Source organism: Onychostruthus taczanowskii, unplaced genomic scaffold, assembly GCF_017590055.1.
Source record: "Onychostruthus taczanowskii isolate IOZ18803 unplaced genomic scaffold, ASM1759005v1 scaffold1, whole genome shotgun sequence".
Taxonomy (NCBI): Eukaryota; Metazoa; Chordata; class Aves; order Passeriformes; family Passeridae; genus Onychostruthus; species Onychostruthus taczanowskii.
In genome coordinates this window covers 3,874,586-3,891,565 of record NW_024496525.1, presented here as the reverse complement: position 1 = coordinate 3,891,565, position 16,980 = coordinate 3,874,586, and the positions used below count along the sequence as shown (strand labels likewise).

The following is a 16,980-nucleotide window of genomic DNA, read 5'->3' as shown; positions in this document are numbered from 1 at the left end:
CCAATTTTTGTATTGGCCCTTAATTCTGAAGCAAAATGGATCTTATGTGGCAGAAGGGAATGGACAGCAAGACACTTTTTTTGAGCACTAGCCAGAATGGCGTGAAATACAAATTGATATTCAAATGTTCAAATACTGTAATGTTTGAAAAAGTTGAGCATTTAGGCAAAATGAAAGATGTAGTTAGGTTCATGCATGCATTAATTATTACAGTCTGTTTCAAGTAGTTCTATCTTGTTTCACTTCATGTAACCTTTCTCTATGACATTTTCAAATTTAAAACTGAGTGGCACAACAGTGACGATCACTGTGAGTATGGATGGAACTGTTCAGTCCAGAAGGCAAATCTGTACCAGCTGTGATACCCAGTGACTGGCAGAAGTAATAAGTTGCCATTTGCTACACTGATCTGTAACAGAACAAGCACATACTTTGCTAGAAAGTGCTGAAGCTATTTCCCCAAGAGAGGAAACTCTGTTCTCCCAGGACACAGTCTCCATCCCAGTCCTCTTGTCTTGTTTCCATGCTCTACTCCTTCTGTCCTGTCTTACCCACTGCTGTGGGCACTTGTTGGCTTTCTTCCTTGTTTTCATATACTTGGTCTCTCTTTCTTTTGCTTCAGCCTCCCATTTGGGAAACCATTTTATCTATCTCATGCCTCTGGCTGTAATTTCCTTTCTGAACTCCTCCCTGCTTCTTGTTTCCATCTCTCTTCTAGCAGCTGCTGTCTCTGTGTGTTGTTTAGTTTTGGGGTTTTTTTATTATGAAGTCTGAATCCCTTCCCTGCACTTCCTTTCTCCTCCTAGCTATCTCATGTGTGCTTTCATTTCAATGACCCCAGACCTACAGTAAAGGTTTATTCCCAGTACTCCTCTTTGACTGGCTATTTAATTCTTTCTGTAGATCTTGGGCCCAAATCCCCTGTACACCAAGTCCAAGCCCCTCTGCTGTAAAATTCCCAGTGAGTTCCCAGTCTCTCTCCAGGATAACCCCTTGTTAACTCTGGATTCAGCTCAGGCAGCTTTTTTTTTTTTTCTCCTCTTTAGCCAGAATCAGCAATAGAAAGTAAGGCTGGGGAAGAAAATGTTTATCCATTCATTTGGAAGGGTAGTTCTCACCCCATGTAGCTGAAGCAGGACCTGACATGGTTCATAGCAGCACTGCGTGGAAAGTACCATTTTGCCTGAGACTTTCAGATATCCAGGGAAGAGGAAACTGCAGGATTAAAAAAAATACCAAGCATGGAAACATCAGGGATTTAAAAATTTCAAAGAAATTTTCTTAAAATTTTTGCTGCTTCTCATTACCGGGAAAAAAAAATCACCACTTGTCTGCCATGTGACTCTCTTCCTCCCAAATTTCAGATCCCACTTCCAATACCCAGTAGCACAGAGTGCTTAAAAAGTTACCAGCATTTTTGAGCATGGTCAGAATCACGAATCCCTGCATTGCCTCATCCTCATCACTCACAAAATTATTTGACTGCTAGAAAAGTCATACCAAATCACCCAAAATAGAAAAGCTCAGCCTAAATCGTTTTAATGTTAGTGAAATTGAAAACAATTGTAAACAGAAGTATGTGATAAATATTGCTGGACAATTTTACTACAGTTTGGTATAAAACTTCATGAATGACTATTCTGTGTATTTATGGGTGTTGTCAGCTTTCCTGGTTATTCAAGCTCTAGCAATGCAGTGCTTAGGTTAATTGTTAATGCAGATTTTGAGCTGGCATGCTGTTCTTCTGTATGCCAAATCTTTGGGAAACTCCTGTCTTTCTCTGGCTGTAGGAAAGTGCTGTACTTTCCCCTCGTTCCTTAAGGGAATGGTAGGCAGTAGTAAAGTGGGTAGGAAGGGGACAGATCACCCAGGGAGAAGAGTAGGCATGAATTGAGACATAACAAGTTGCAGTCCATGAACTGCTTCATGGGGCCAAAAGTAGAGAAACCATAGCAAAAAGAACAAGGAGGATATGAAGGCTCTACTTAGGTATTTTTTAGCAACACCTTCATCCAATGAATTTATTTCATAGGCAAGAAGGAAGACACAGTTTGCTGATCAGCCTCCCACTTGGGCATCTAGCTCCTTTGGAAAACTGCTTCTGGTGATTGGCTGGCAAATTCATTTACTTGGTTCACACACAAGGAGAAACAATGCTATCAGGAGAAAACCAAACAAGCAGAAGACCAGACAACAGAGAGCTGGAGAACATAATTTGTTGGAGTCAGCAAAATGAGATCAATGAACAGGAACACTGGAAGCCCCTCTGGCTAAAACAGCATTGAGTTCAAAAGACAAATTCCTCCCCTTTTTCTGAAGTTAAAAGGAAGGGGAGGCATACAGAGCCTAGAGGTTACAAAATGTCAATTCTCATGCACTGAGGGCAGAGGGGGGTGTCATTTCTCAAGGTCCCTCTTGCACTGTTGTTCCTCAAGATCCCCCTCGTACTGTTCTGCTCCTCCTTGTGGAGCAGTAACCTACCTTGCAGTGCAGTGCCAGGGACCCTTGTCTGCTCTGTATCCATGGACCAGGCACAGCAGATTGACCTGACCAAGGGTAGAATGCCATGTGGGTGCCTTAAGTAAGGGGTAGGATGTGGTGCTCTGCCTGTGGGTCCTACAAGGGCCCTTGGTTGTGGGCTCAGGGTGCTCTGACTCTCTTCCACCAGATAGACAAGGGAATTATTGTCATTTGTCAGTGGACTTATACACAAGGTTTGAAAATGCTCTTGCTAAGCTTGCTATTAAAGAGGAGGGTTTCTGTAGGAAGGGGATCTAATGAAAAATTCCCCCACTAACAGCTAAGAGATCTTTCAAGAGATCCTTAACTTGCATTTGCTGCACTTACTCCCAGAGTGCTCAGATCCTGAAGGTGTGGATACTTTCATTTAAGCACAAGGGGTCATTCTTGAGTTGAGGTAAAAGCAGTTTATCCCTAAAGATTTTTATGCAGCCATGGAACTAACTGTGGATATCAACCAACATTTGGTTGGTGGGTGGAATGCACACACATATTTTATTGCCACTAATTTGGGACAAGTGTGTTTCTAGGCTGAATGATTAATGTGTTAGGCAGGTCAGTGCTTGATCTCTCATAAATCATCATTGAGTTTTACCAGAGACAGCAGTAGAGGACCTGCCCATATGCTTTTAATAAGCTCTAAATGGACTGGACATCAGACATCTGTTTATTTCTGAAATTCAGTGAAAAACAATTCAGTTCTATCCATTAGAAGGATGTCCCTCAGTTCCTTTTCTTTCTTCCTTGTGAAATCAGAAGGTAGAAATACACATGGACGTGACAGAGCTCCTAGATAAGGAACACCTGGTCATAGTGGAAAAAGATGAGACAGCCCAGGGAGCTAACTCTTCAAGGAATTATGGCTGAATTTATAATGTCTTACCCTTCTGAAATAAACTCATGTCACCTTCTGAGTTACACTGAGGATCAGGCCCAAGACATTTGGATATTCTGCTCAGTTTTTACTCTATCTCCTTGGGGGTGGAAAGTAAGATAATTTTTTTTCCCCCAGTCTAATTCCCTGGTTTTGGTAATTGAATATGGATAGTTGTTTGTGTATAAAAACTAGTGGGAGAGAGTTGCTTGTATGTATGTGCAGACTGCAGGGGAAGTAGGGCTCTTATTCTTGTTCCCCATTAAATGAGAAATTGTATGAATGTTGTGGCACTTACAAGGGGTTTATATGTGTCTAAGACTTAGAGCAAACCCTTTGGCTGCTCAGCTGGAGTTGTCTGGAGGAAAAATTCTAAATATTGATTATGTTTTTTCCATTATAATTGAACATTGTATTTTTAGGGAGGCTGTTTGTTTGTTTGTTTGTTTTGGTTTTCCCTCTCCTTAGTCCTTTGTCAGTTTTCTCTAAAATGTCTGTCTTATTGCAAAGGTTTCAACTGGAACTCCTGGCAACCTGGGGCTGGAATTCCCAAGCTGACATTGCTATCGACAACATTACATTTGGCCTGGACTGCTTCACTGATGGTGAGCCACAAATGTTGCAGAATCCTCCCGAAAATTTAGGCAGTGTAATCAGCACTACCACAGGTCCAGGACACACATTCTGTTCTCCTCACAGAGTGTGCATGGATCTTTTGTGTCAGCTTTTTCAGCAGAATGCCATTTTATCACAGATATACTGAAGATTGCAAGTAGAGGCAATTTTACTCTGTGTCAGAGTCTCCCAGTGCTCTTTTTTTTCCTCTAAACTGGGATATTCTGTATCACATAGTTGAGACCTGTCTGTGTGTCTTGGCAAGAAACATTAAACTTATTCCTTAGCCTAAATGGAGGGATTACATCACACTCTTTTTCCACAGTCCCTGCTGATCTATGCACCGTGGTAATTGATACCTGAAACAAATTTGTTGAAGTCAAAGGCAAAAGTCACCATATTTTTGTGGAGAAAAGGAAAAAAATGAAGGAGTAAATTGACTCTCTGACAATAAAATTTAGATTACTCCAACAAGTTTGTTTTAGTCTGTAAGGAGGTGCATTAGCTATCACTGCCAGATATATAACAGCTTTCCTTTGCTTCATTGCTGTGAATGTGACTGACAACTATTCCAGAGAAAAATTGAGCCAGTGCTACCATTTGAAACATGATAGCAGGAGTTGTAGTGGATTTTTTAAGCAGACAAGGGGAAAGAATTTAGGTACTTGAGCTATTTGCAAATATTAGAAACTACTTTCTTTTGTCCCTGTCAGAAAAAAAAAAAAAGCTCTATTGGAAAGAAACTGGAAGATATACAATACTTGAATGGTGAATTCTGTTGCAGAAGAAAAATGTGGGTTGGTGATACTGTGACACTCTACATGCCACTGCACACAATATTTAGGGTCATAGCATGTCCCTGGCTAGCTGTAGCCTAACATAACATATGGGAAGGCTTATGTCAAAATAGATGTGTTAAAAGCTCATCAACAGAAGCCACTATTCCTTTTCATCCTTTTCTGATTCAGTGTCCTGTTCTCTGTCCCTTTGTTCTGTGAGCACTGAAACTACTCTTCTATAAAATGCTGAGTATGCACAGTTTCACTTGAAATTAAGAGGAAAAGCTGATCCTTATGGTAATTTCATTTTTTCACTCCAGCTCTTTACAGTCCTCTCTCCCAACCTCCATGCTAGCAGTTTGTTTTGGAATCTTGAGGAAGATGAAGGGGGTGACTCCAGATGCACTTGGGCCAGCTGATGTGCACCCAGCTGCTGGAGTTTACTGCTCTCAGATCCTCCAGTTTAGCCACAACATTTTGCTGGGAGTGGTGTAGGTGTTTGGCAAACAGGTGGGGTGTAAATGCCCCTGCAGCAATGTTATCAGAGCTTGTCCATTAGACCACCCAGGCTACTCGTTATTTTCAACTGGGATGAATTGCACCGATGTCCAGGAGCAGCTGGACTTACCCCATCTGAAGGCACGACCCAGAGATGTGTGAGTCATGCAGAAGAAACATAGCACAATGGAAGCATTTCTCGGAAGCCTTGCACTTGCCACTGTTCCTTGAATCCTCTTTGCAAGTTGACGTTTTCTCGCCTCTGAGAGCAGCCCCCTTGTATTTGTCTTCTCATGACTTTAATTCAGTTAGGTTACAGAGAAGCCCAGGAGCTCTGCTGTATTTTCAGTAATGAAATTACTTCTCCCTGGCAAGGACAGGTTTCAGATGTCAGAGACAGAGCCAATTAAAATCCAAGCAGTGAATTCTTTTCATGAGGGCAGCAGGAAGGATGTATGGCAGGAAGGAAGGATTTGCTGCTTGCTAGGATGTAAATATTATTTTCTCCATCTATTTCAATCTTGTAGTTCAAGTCTACAAAACCCAGTGCTATATGAAAGCACTGTTTTTGTATGCAAGGTGGGAAAGAAGGTGAGGTTTTCCACAGACCTTAAAACTGAGAAGGTTCAGTAAGATTTAAGTGAACAACTGAGTGGTGAGGGCAGCTCAAGAGACATCAATAAGGACAAAACCCAAACAGACCATTCTTTGGATGGCAGCTCCTGGGCATTGACAGATGTTTTTCCCTGTGAAAAGGGTGAGGCGAAACCACATATTGGCTTATACAATCACCTTGTGTAAGACAGTGTCACAGTCTGGATGGCATGTCTGGTTCATTGTGAGAGCTTCAGGCAGACAGGCATAAAGATTTACTTAATAGTTAATTATAATAAGTTTCACTGAAACTTAATAGTTTCAGTGAAATAGTGCTTATATAGGAAGAGGTCTGAATTTTGAGTGTTTTAACATGAAAATGTGGACTAGCACAGCAAATAGAAAGCTGATAGTTGGGTTGCCCTTCTCACTGCTTTTACTATTATCTTTTGGTGCGCTACATATTGTATTATTGTCATTAAGATCACAGGTCGGTGGTCTATCAATATCTACTGCCCTGGCCTAGAAATTTCAGTCTGTGCATAGTTTTCAATTTCCCAGGAGATTGCTTTATAAATGGCAAGACTGTCCAAAGAGAGCTTTTGTACAGATTGCCTCTACTTCTTGATTTTAGGGTCCCTGATTCAGCAAAGTCTGATTTTCAGGAGTACTGCAATCATCATTAGTGAGGTGGGATCTCTGAGGAGACCATTCACACCTTGAGGATCCTGTGAGGCATCTTACTCTGATTAATCTCAGCCACCAGATCTCTATCTCCATTTTCACTACAGTCACAGAGATATTGAAGCAATGAACGAGTAAATTATTTTAGCTCTCAGCCTGCAGAAGATGTCTCTTTCTCCTTTACACTTCCCTCTGTCTCATTTCAATGGGGAAATCAGTGTTAGCTAAAACCTGGAGTAAGGAAGTCTATGCTCTTTGCATTTTTTAATATAGATACACCTTAATATGAATCAATTCTTATTCCTTTCTATTCACTCTACTGTCAATATGTTGGCTGTTAGAAGAGGAAGTGGAAACTAAAATAGACTGAAGAACCAGCCCTTGGGTCCCAGACTACGCTAGGTTTGTAGAAAATGCCACCTTACAAGCTTGTGTCTGAGAGTGCATAAAACATCAGCTTTTGAAGGATTAACAGCTCATGCGGAGAGGGCGATGCTCAGCCTGTGGTGCAGCTGATCTGCTGCTTAGTGTGGAGGAGACAGAAAGTTTCTCCAGGAGAGCAAGTGTTTGAGACTGTTTGGAAAAGGAGGAAAGACTGTTTGTTTGGAAATGAGGCATTGTCTTAGGATACTCATTGGGATGCCACAAAAAAATCCATGCAGACACACAGATCAACTATCTGTTTCACAGAGTGATTTACATTCCTTTGCTCTGGAAAACATAACTAGACTTCTGGTATATCGCTAAGTGTCTGAAACTGTTGTGACCTTTGGAATTTGTAATTCAGTGCAGGCCTTGGGGAGCATCTTTTCTGGCCATGCATTGTATTTTTCATTCTGTTTTCCTCCTTGCATTTGATTAATTTCATTAGTTTTGGGTTAATTTCATTTTTCACTGGCTTGACCACTTCCTCCATTGAAGTTCTCCCTCTCAGTATGAGCAGAGTGTGTCAGTACAAAGCTTTCTTTTATTTCCATACATCAATGTGCTTTCAGTCAGACCTGGGGGGAATATTCTCAGGAGTAAAAGCTCAGCAAGGTCTCCATGCTTCAATTAGTTATTTGGCCTTTCTGACACAGCTAACAAGGGTGTTAATTATTGCTATTTAGAGCAGTGGCTTTGTGGCAGAGATAATTGTCCATCTGGAACTGAGTGAGTCTCTTTTCAGTAGAATATCAGACAGCTGTTAGATTCTCACAACTGGAACAAATTTAAATATTTGTAATGTTTTTCAACTGATGAAAAATGTTCAGTATTAAATTAACTGAGGGCTCACAAAATTGAAAGAAGCCTGTCCTTTTTCTTAGAAATTTTCCAATCAAAAATCTGCATGAAAATGGGTAATTTTACTATTGAAACAGGATGCTTGCAGATTATGAGGCAAGGCTTCATTATTACTTTTTCCTGTTCTAAGGCAGCATTGGTGTTGGGGTGTTCTCAATGCATTCAGATGATTTGGATCAGCAATTGATTTGAAATTGCTCCTCTCTAAGAAAGGGCTGGTTTTCAAAGGTCTGTCTCAGTGGTCAGAAATGTATGGTTTTGCTCTGTGATTTTCAAAAAGGTTTGTCCAAAGATTAGCAGCTTGTGACAAGGGTATGCTTCTGTTACTTAACTGTGTATGTTAGTGGGGCATGTAATTTTATTTAGTTATTTGTTCTCTAAGTGAGCTCTCAGGTGCTCAAAGTTGGTTGCTGAGGTGGGAGTGATCTGTTAAGCTGGGTTACTTGCCATGGCACTATTCAGAACCAAATACAATGATTTTTTGTCACCACTCTCCTTTACACCTCCAGTCATTTGACTGTCCAGAATTGTCACCTGCCTGTTTGACCAGCAGAACATCAATACCTGGTATCTGTTCTCCCACACTACATTTTCCCTAAAATCTCCTATAATCACAACTATGGGAAATTGCAGACTAAGGAGCTTATCCTGCATGGGATAACATGGAGGGTCTGTGTTTATGTGAAGACCCACTGCTTCAGCACAGATACAAGTAGCTTACCTAAGACATGGGCTCAAAAGAGTAATACGAAATTATGATTGCTCAAAACACCTTTTCTATCCAAGGTAATAGTTACTTATCTTAACCACATGGTTGTATTTAATTAATTCATGTAGTCTTTCAGTTTTCCATTGCTCTTTTCTACCATCCTCCAACCTCTTTCCTCTGTTCTACAAACTATTACAGGAAGACAACTGAATCATTTTGCTGGGAAACGCCAGTACCCACGTGAGATTAGTATCCTGGATGAACATCTTCTGAACCCCCTGGAAGAGCCCTCCCTCCCAGGTAAATGATTCTGTACTGAAAAGCTGTCTCTTGCCTATAAAAGGTGGCTCCATTCCTGTCTCCTTTGTGTGATCTGCCTGCCTACAGCAGTGAAGTAACTATATATAATCCAAAGATGCCAAAGGTGTGGAGACTGTGTCAGGTAGTCTCTCCAGGTTTGGCTATAGACAAGCAGTTTGCTGGAGCCCAGCTCACCAGTCCTGAGAAGGCAGGTCCTCTTTAAAGAAAAGCAGAATCTCTTCAAGTGAAAACAGATGCTGCATGACTCAGATTCAGAGTGCATGGAAAGGCAGCTTAGGAACAAAAGGCATAGACCTGTATAGAAATTTGGGAGTAGAAATAGTGCTGAGCATTAAAGATTAATAAAGTGAGTGTAGAATAGTGGTGTAAAGATGAAAATCCAGGAAGAGGTAAGTAAGGATGAGGAAAGCCACTGAAGAGAAAAATTGGATTAAAAAGTAGGAGAACAAGGGAACACGGAGGACTAATTTACTGGTAGTGGTAGAGATCCACTCTGGAGGACAGATAAGTATTTTGTGGATGAGAAGAAGTCTCTAAAGGAGAAGGTGAGGAGAAGATGTTTTCTTGAGGCTGTTTGTGGCAAAAAAATACCAGTGTGTGGCTGTCCCAGCTCCTGAAGGCTGTGTCCACCTGGAATGTGACAAACAGTACTGCTGTCTGTTCCCATTAGCTCCGGGGAATGATGTAATGCAGCTGAAACTCATACTGCATAGATCCATCTGCATGTTCACAGGATGTTGGGGGTAGTTTTGCTTGCCGTTTCCTTTAAATAAGATTGGAATTTTTCTTTTAAAAGTCTGTAATTTTTACCTCTATTTTAGTCATTCAGCTCTTAAACAGTTCTACTTTTGACCCTGGCTTTTGTGCACAAACTGCATCACACAGTTTTTAGATACATTACTGAAAAGTTTTATTCTTAGGCCTCATCTAATTCAGTGGAGAAGACGGAGTTGTTTGGAATGGTTGTGAAATGGAGAACATCCTTATCTGCTGCACTGTTGTAGAAACAAAAGAATAATGCTTAATGAGAACGAGGAAAGAAAATTCTTGGGGAAGAAGGGTCCCTACAGATGGTAGCAAGAGGCTGTTCCCAGGCTGTTTCTGTTGCCACAGGCTTCTTGTGCAAGCCTGAGACAAGTCTCTTCAAACTTTCACTGTGTTTCATAAATGGTCACTAGCTGTAATGAGAGATGTTTTCAACCCTTGACTCTGTGTACATGGTTTAGTTCTCATTTGGAAAGTTGAATATCTTCTTGCTTCAAATTGGCACTGAGAAGAGGAATTTGATCATGTCTGTGAGACACTTGGATAAACCCCTTCTTAGAAGTTCAGTCCATCTTCCCTTTTCCTTTCCCCCCCTCACACCCAACTGATAAACTTTATCTTCAGCCCATGATTTATCAAATAGTGTGCAGGAAATAAGGTGAGAGAGGAGAAAAGCAAAAGCGACCATAACAAAGCAGTAGTTGTGCTATGACTAGAAGAAAGTGGATATAAGGTAAGTACTGAGAAATGCAGGGAAGCTCACATCTGACTCAACTCTTGCTTTTTGGTCACAGGGGACACAACTGTTGTTCTGTGGTGGTTCTCAACGTGTGGTGCCAGTGGTCCCCATGGGCCAACTCAAGCTCAGTGTGACAGTGCCTACAAGAACAGCAATGTGTCAGTGACTGTGGAGAAGGAGGGCAGGCTCCGGGGAGTGCAAGTCTGGAGAGTGCCAGCCACAAACAGATACAGGTGAGGATCAGTGTGTGCTGGGGGGCAGCCATCTCTGACTGCTTTTTGTTTGTGCAGTTTCAACAAGCACAAGTGTGGGACCACCTGTGCTGAGTGGGTGGAGGGGACAGAGAAGAAATAGGAGCAGTAGTTATTAGGATATATCTGAGCTACCGTGAAGCACGGAAGGATGAGCGGAGATGTAGAAAAGATCAGAAGAGGAGTGAGAGTGGGCATGCAGCCAAGGAGTGCTGCCATCACCTCAGTCCTGTAGCCTTAGACTTCTGGGCTATACCAGCTCATGCTATTTATTCCTGCAGTCTCTGCTTCCAGTACTCGGGTGAGGGTTGGTCTGTCCTCTTGTGCAGCCTAGCTACATGGGTCTCAGACAAAGAATAGTCACAAGCTGCTACAGCAGAGGAGCCTGCTCTAGAGAATTGTGTTTGGAAGTGAAGGCTGGGAGACCTTGTAGATGGATTTACTTTGGGGATGAGAATTGTGAGAGCTGTTTCTTCATTTATTTACTTTGTCTTGCAGGATTTCTGCCTATGGAGCAGCCGGGGGGAAGGGAGCCAAAAACCACAATAAGAGGTCCCACGGGGTCTTCATCTCAGCCACCTTCCACCTGGAGAAAGATGAGCTGCTGTACATCTTAGTGGGGCAGCAGGGGGAGGATGCCTGCCCTGGGGTGAGGGCCACGAAGCACATGTGGGCAGAGACCTTGCAGATACTATTCAGTGGGTGGCTTGGGGTTTGGTGGTAAAAGATAGAAATCCCAGAATCCAGCAATGAAATCCAGTCAGGAGACAGGAAAGACCCAATAAAAGAAGTTAGAAAGAATCTCAAAACGGATATAAAGTACACTGAAAAGAAAAACAATCCCAAAATGTACAAACAAATATGAAGCCCACAGAAACTTTGCTTTAAGCTCCTGGTGTTTGAAATAAGTTCTTCATCAGCTCTCTTGTGGTTATTGTAAGCGGGAAGCTCCTAGGCAAGTGATGTGCTCCCTCTCTTGTTTTTCCACAGTCCAGGGTTTTTGCTGTCTGCCAGGATTTTCAGAAAATTTACTATTATTTATGGAATCATCCAGCAGTGTGGTGGCTGCACTGTGTTACATACTCTCTAGGCTTAGAGACTAAAGTCTGAGTCCAAAGCCTACCAAAACCACTGAGAATCTTCCCACTAACTCCAGCAGCCCCTGAATTAGATTTTTGTGATGATGAAAAAACACTCAAGAGAAATGGAAATTGGTGACATGAACACTTATATGTGTGTCCTCAAAATGCTATACCAAATGATCTGAAAGTCCTTTTGTCACTTAGGTCACCTCTTTTCAGCATCAGTTTTTGATACTGCCTTGTTCCAGAAATGCTGTTAACCCCTGCCCAGGAACAAAGCTGTTTTTCCTCACACACTGTGTGTTTGGGGATGCATAAACCACTCCTGTAGGCATTTGAAATTACTGTTTACTTTCCCACAGGAGATTATGTCTTACCCAGATGCTGCAAAGGACTCTAAACCCACCCTTTCTTCACTTTATATAGTAAAAGAATGGTATTTATTTAAATAAAAGATACATTTGTGTGTCTGCAGTTCCCTTTTCAGTGCACCCTCTAGTCTTAGGTCACAATCCGAAAAGTTGTTCATTAATTCCTTGCATTTCATCATTTGTTCTCCAAATTGCAAATTACAAACCGCCACTATCTCCCTTTGGCAGGTGCTACTGGAAAAAGTTGTAGTTAATTTTTCCTACTTCCAAAGCCCAACTTTCTTTGGCTTGGAAAATCGTGATGGATCTGTATATTGGGTGACTAATGTTTGTTTTTCTTTCTCTGGAGAAGTTCTGCAGCTCCAAACCTTGATTCTCTCTCCTCAGATTTACTGCAGTTGTTTTTCCCTGGTCTTTATCTACCTTGCCATCTTTTGTTCTCCTGTTTAAATTAACCAGACAAATTGCTCCACCAACAAGAAAGGCCATGCATCATCACTAACAGAATTGAGAAAGAGCTCTCTCTCAGTCAATTTTCAATCAATCTCAGTCTCAGTCTTGGGATGAGATGCAATGGGCAGAAAATGTTACATGTTCCACCTGAATGTGATGAAGAACTTCTTTGCTGTGAGGTTGACTGAGAACTGGAACAGGTTCCCCAGAGGGATTGTAGAGTCTCCTCTGGAGATAGTCAAAACCCATCTGGACACAATCCTGAGTTACATCCAGAGAAGTCTGCTTGAGCAGGGAGGTTGGACTGACTAGATGACCTCCAGTGGTCACTTACAGCCTTCCCCATTCTGTGATTCTGCATGAATGAGAAGACACAGGCAATAAGACTGGTGCAGGAGTAGGAAACTGTGTCTCCAAATTACTCTTCTAAGATGTATCAATAGATTATTCTCAACTACCTGTGGGTCACCTTTGTGTTATGCATTTATCTCCTTGAGAAATAAACAGTAAATGTGTCAGTAACAAAGTTCTCAGAATTAATCCATAATCCAAAAAATTTAAATGTTTTTGTTATAAGAAGTTCTAAACATGCAAAATATTAATTATATAATTAACGTGAAATTAACAATGAGTTATTACATTTTTTCCTATATGCATCTCTATTTTCATTTTCATGTGTAATGTGAGTTTGCAAATCAGAAGTTATAGACAGATCTAGCCCTCAGCTGTCAGTCCTAGCAGAAAAGGTCACTGTCTACAAAGACAATCTACATACTGGTTTTTATGTGGCTAATATACATGACAAGAATTATCACATTATTACACTGAAATACACAGACAAGTCTCAAGAGTTGGACTTTGCTGATGTCTGACTCCATTCCTTGTCTCCTTTCAGGGAAATCCTGAAACTCAGAAGATCTGCTTAGGGGAGTCATCTCTCATTGAAGAAGATTACAAAAAAAAAAGGGACCTAAAGGAATGGGCTGGAGGAGGTGGGGGTGGAGGAGGAGCAACCTACATCTTCAGAGTAAGTATTTCCTCTTTGCATCCTGCCTGACCAGCGTCCAGCAGAGCAACTAGCTCTCACTGTCAGTCATGGCATATGATAAACAGTTATTTTTAAAAAGATTATGAAAAATGAATCTTTCTCTTCTGCCTCTCTTTCCCTCTCCTCTTTCTGTCTTTCTTTGGTTTTTGTCTTTTTAGTTGTTTATCTCTTTTTATATCCCTGTTTGTATTTATCACCTGCATTAGGCTAGCTGAACTGGTTCTTCATTCCTTAACAGCTAAGATGTGGGAATTGCTCCAGGATCCCACTTTAATACTGGCAGCAGTTTTTTAAAAATGCATCACAAAACCTTGACATTCAGTTAAACAGTTACTTTTTTACTCAGGAACATGATGTGAACTATTTTTGTAATGATTCTATGAGACAAGCAGTAGCATTGCGCTGGCCTTAGGCCACTCTTCTTTGGGATGCTTTCATCATCTTTGATAAATTTGTGTGAGTTGGCATATCCAAGGGATGTGAAGTTGTTCTTATGTTTGATGGGGGGTTTTCCAGCAGAAGGATGGCATTTTCGAACCTTTGCTCATCGCAGCAGGAGGAGGAGGAAAGGCCTATCTGAAAGCTCAGGACAACTCCCTGGATGATGTACCCCTGGAACAATATGAGAACAGCACCTCAGTACCTGGAGTCAGTGGGAGGACTGGGGCAGCAGGTGAGACACTAAAACCACACAAGGTCTGAGTCAGGTGGCTGAATACACCCATTGTCCTGTAGGCATGAAGTGAAGGGCTTTTTTTTCAGCCTTTTGGAATTTTTCTGCAGCAGTAGCTGGTAGTCTGTAAGGGATATCTTCTTATATGTTGTGCCACTAGATAAAAAGAGAATGCACAGGACAGCTGATGAGTGCTCCAGTAGAGGCCATTCCACAGGAGGACTTCTCTCTTCTATGAACTGAATTGGAGAAAATTATGTTTGGGGGATGAGACTGCTCCTTCACACTGTAACAATGGCCTCTGAAGAGAAGACATTTTCCTCTTACTCCCCTTAAACTCTAACAACAACTATTCTATTATGGGATTTATATCAGAAATGGAAGCTTATCTATAATCTTGTAATGGCTGTGTCTAGAATACATTCCTAAGAAATAAATAAAAAATCTGCTGGTTGTCCATGTCCTGCTGTAGTAGGCTTACAAAGAGGCCACTAAAGAGAGACGTAGAAATCCAATTTATTTTTATTTCCCTGAGAAACTCAGCATATTACATGGTTGACTGCCCTAACCAGTTATCGTGAAGGGGAGTGGTAGGCTCCTTATTTTCTTAACACCACAAGAAACTGGTGCTGAGGTGTTGGCTTATGCAGCACATACCACAGGCTGTGCATTAGATTTCCTGGTTTGTTATTGCTCATGGCAGCAAGGAGCTTGTTTGTATATTCTTTTAAACTTAAAGAAAATTTACCTTGAACTTAAGAAATTAATAAGGACTCATCTCTGTCTCTCTACAAAGCATCTCTGCTTGTGCTTCTCTCACCTGTTCTTGTTTTCTTTTCTCACTCTCTGACTGAAGGTGGAGGTGGTGGCTGGCAAGATGAGAGTCTGCTTCCTCAGGCTGGGAAGTCCCTTCTGGAAGGTGGAGAAGGAGGTCAAGCTTGTCCCCAAGCACTAGCCAAGCTCCAATGGACCACCTCTGGTGGTTTTGGTGGAGGAGGAGGAGCTTGTACTTCTGGGGGAGGAGGCGGAGGGTACAGAGGTAAGCCTGCTGGGGCAATAGCCATGGTGACTAATTTTGTGCCCTTCAGAGCACCTGCAGGTCAGGGAGAGTGCTATTAGTGCAGAGGTGCACGACTGCAGGAGGTGAGGCACAGATACTTCAAGCTGAACAGCATGAAACCCACCCTGCTCTCCACCATCTCTCCATAACTGGGGAAATCAAGTGTTCCTATGTGATTTAATATTTGGAAGGTGTGATGAATCACCCCTTCACCCATTCGCAAGTTATCTGCGGGAAATGTTCCAATTTTTTTTCTGTTTGAAACAAATACATTTTTACCTTGCTGAACTGAGAAACCTACATTAGATGAAGTCACTTCAGTAACCTTGGTAGTGGCTGGGTCAAGTGAGGGTTTGACATTGTACTATCCAATATCACTGGAAGGTTGCAGAGTAACCCTAGGTGATAATGCGAATGAATGCAACCCTTCAGAGGCATCATATTTTTTGCAGCATGCAGCACTGATCAACTAGCCATACTTTTCTCTCTCCAGGGGGACATGCCTCTGATAGTGATGAACTCACAGCTGGTGGCCAGGATGGCATCTCTTTTGTGAACCCCATAGGAGAGATCTTCTTGCATCCCTTGGCAGGTACAATATGGTTCTTATTAATTACTTTTCTTTCTCCTTTTTCCTCTCTATTTCCGCTTTCTTCCTCCCTCTTCTGTCTTTGTTTTCTGTTCATTTCATTAAAGCTTATTTCACACTGCAGGTCAGATCTTTAGCTGTGGTCATTTCTTTAAGTATTTCCATAGTGCTCTTTTTTCTCTGAATCTCTAAACCAGGAGAGACACCAGTCATCAGGTTCAACCGCACATCCTCAGTCCCCGACTTTTCCAGGTCAATTCACTTCAAGGCTTCTCTGTTTGCTTAAGGAACCAAATATCTTCTTCCCTACTGATCCCCATCAGGCTTCTGACATGTCCACACTGTGTTGGACTATCTGCTCTCCTGCAGAGGAGGAGAGAAGTTGTAGGTACCTGCTGGGTTTTGTTCTGTTGTTTTTTTTTACCTTACTGGAACAAGATAGGAAAAACTGAACTAAGCCCACATGTTGTGTCTGATTCCTTGTTCAGCCATGGAGAGTCATGGTGAGGTGGAGGTTCAGATCTATCTTAACTGCAGCCACTGCCACTCAGACAACTGCAAGCGGGACCCTGACACCAACCTGCCAGTGTGCCAGTGTGAGATGGGGGCTGTGCTGGCCAACGACAATGTCACCTGCACTGGTAAGTTAAGAAGCTTTAGCCTCACTGGATAACACCTCTGTTCTTTATATCATATCTCCTTCTGGCTTTTTTGATGTTTAATTCCTGAGTTACAGCTAGTGGGTCCAGTGGACAAGGTGTTGTGAGAAATGTCAGTCAAACATAAGACTGAAAATTCCTGCTGACCTTTGCTTACATGCTGAGCTGCATCTCTGCCACTATCTCCAACATTCACATTTGGGTTAGGCAGGAGGTAAAATATCTGTAAAGAGACGTGGTGTGAATTTCCTGAATGGGCTCAGCGTATCAGATATTTAAGCATAAATACCTCTCCAGGATAACGTACCACCTACTGCTGAGTTATTTAATCCACAAATTGCTTCCTTCCACAGCAGTTTCCCACTGTGCCTGTCAGCTGATGCCTTGTACTCACACTTATTTCCTTTCACAG

General features: G+C 41.9%; 1 protein-coding gene across 1 annotated transcript in view; it reads left to right on the top strand.

Annotated features, from left to right (window-relative positions):
• The window catches only part of LTK (leukocyte receptor tyrosine kinase), a 51,210-nt gene that overhangs the window by 19,112 nt on the left and 15,118 nt on the right, over nt 1-16,980 (top strand). The window contains exons 10-18 of the mRNA XM_041403095.1: nt 3,905-3,999; nt 8,756-8,857; nt 10,438-10,615; nt 11,132-11,282; nt 13,435-13,566; nt 14,104-14,260; nt 15,117-15,299; nt 15,814-15,912; nt 16,398-16,550. Coding sequence (XP_041259029.1) covers nt 3,905-3,999; nt 8,756-8,857; nt 10,438-10,615; nt 11,132-11,282; nt 13,435-13,566; nt 14,104-14,260; nt 15,117-15,299; nt 15,814-15,912; nt 16,398-16,550 — 1,250 coding nt within the window. The remainder of the gene's footprint in view (nt 1-3,904; nt 4,000-8,755; nt 8,858-10,437; nt 10,616-11,131; nt 11,283-13,434; nt 13,567-14,103; nt 14,261-15,116; nt 15,300-15,813; nt 15,913-16,397; nt 16,551-16,980) is intronic.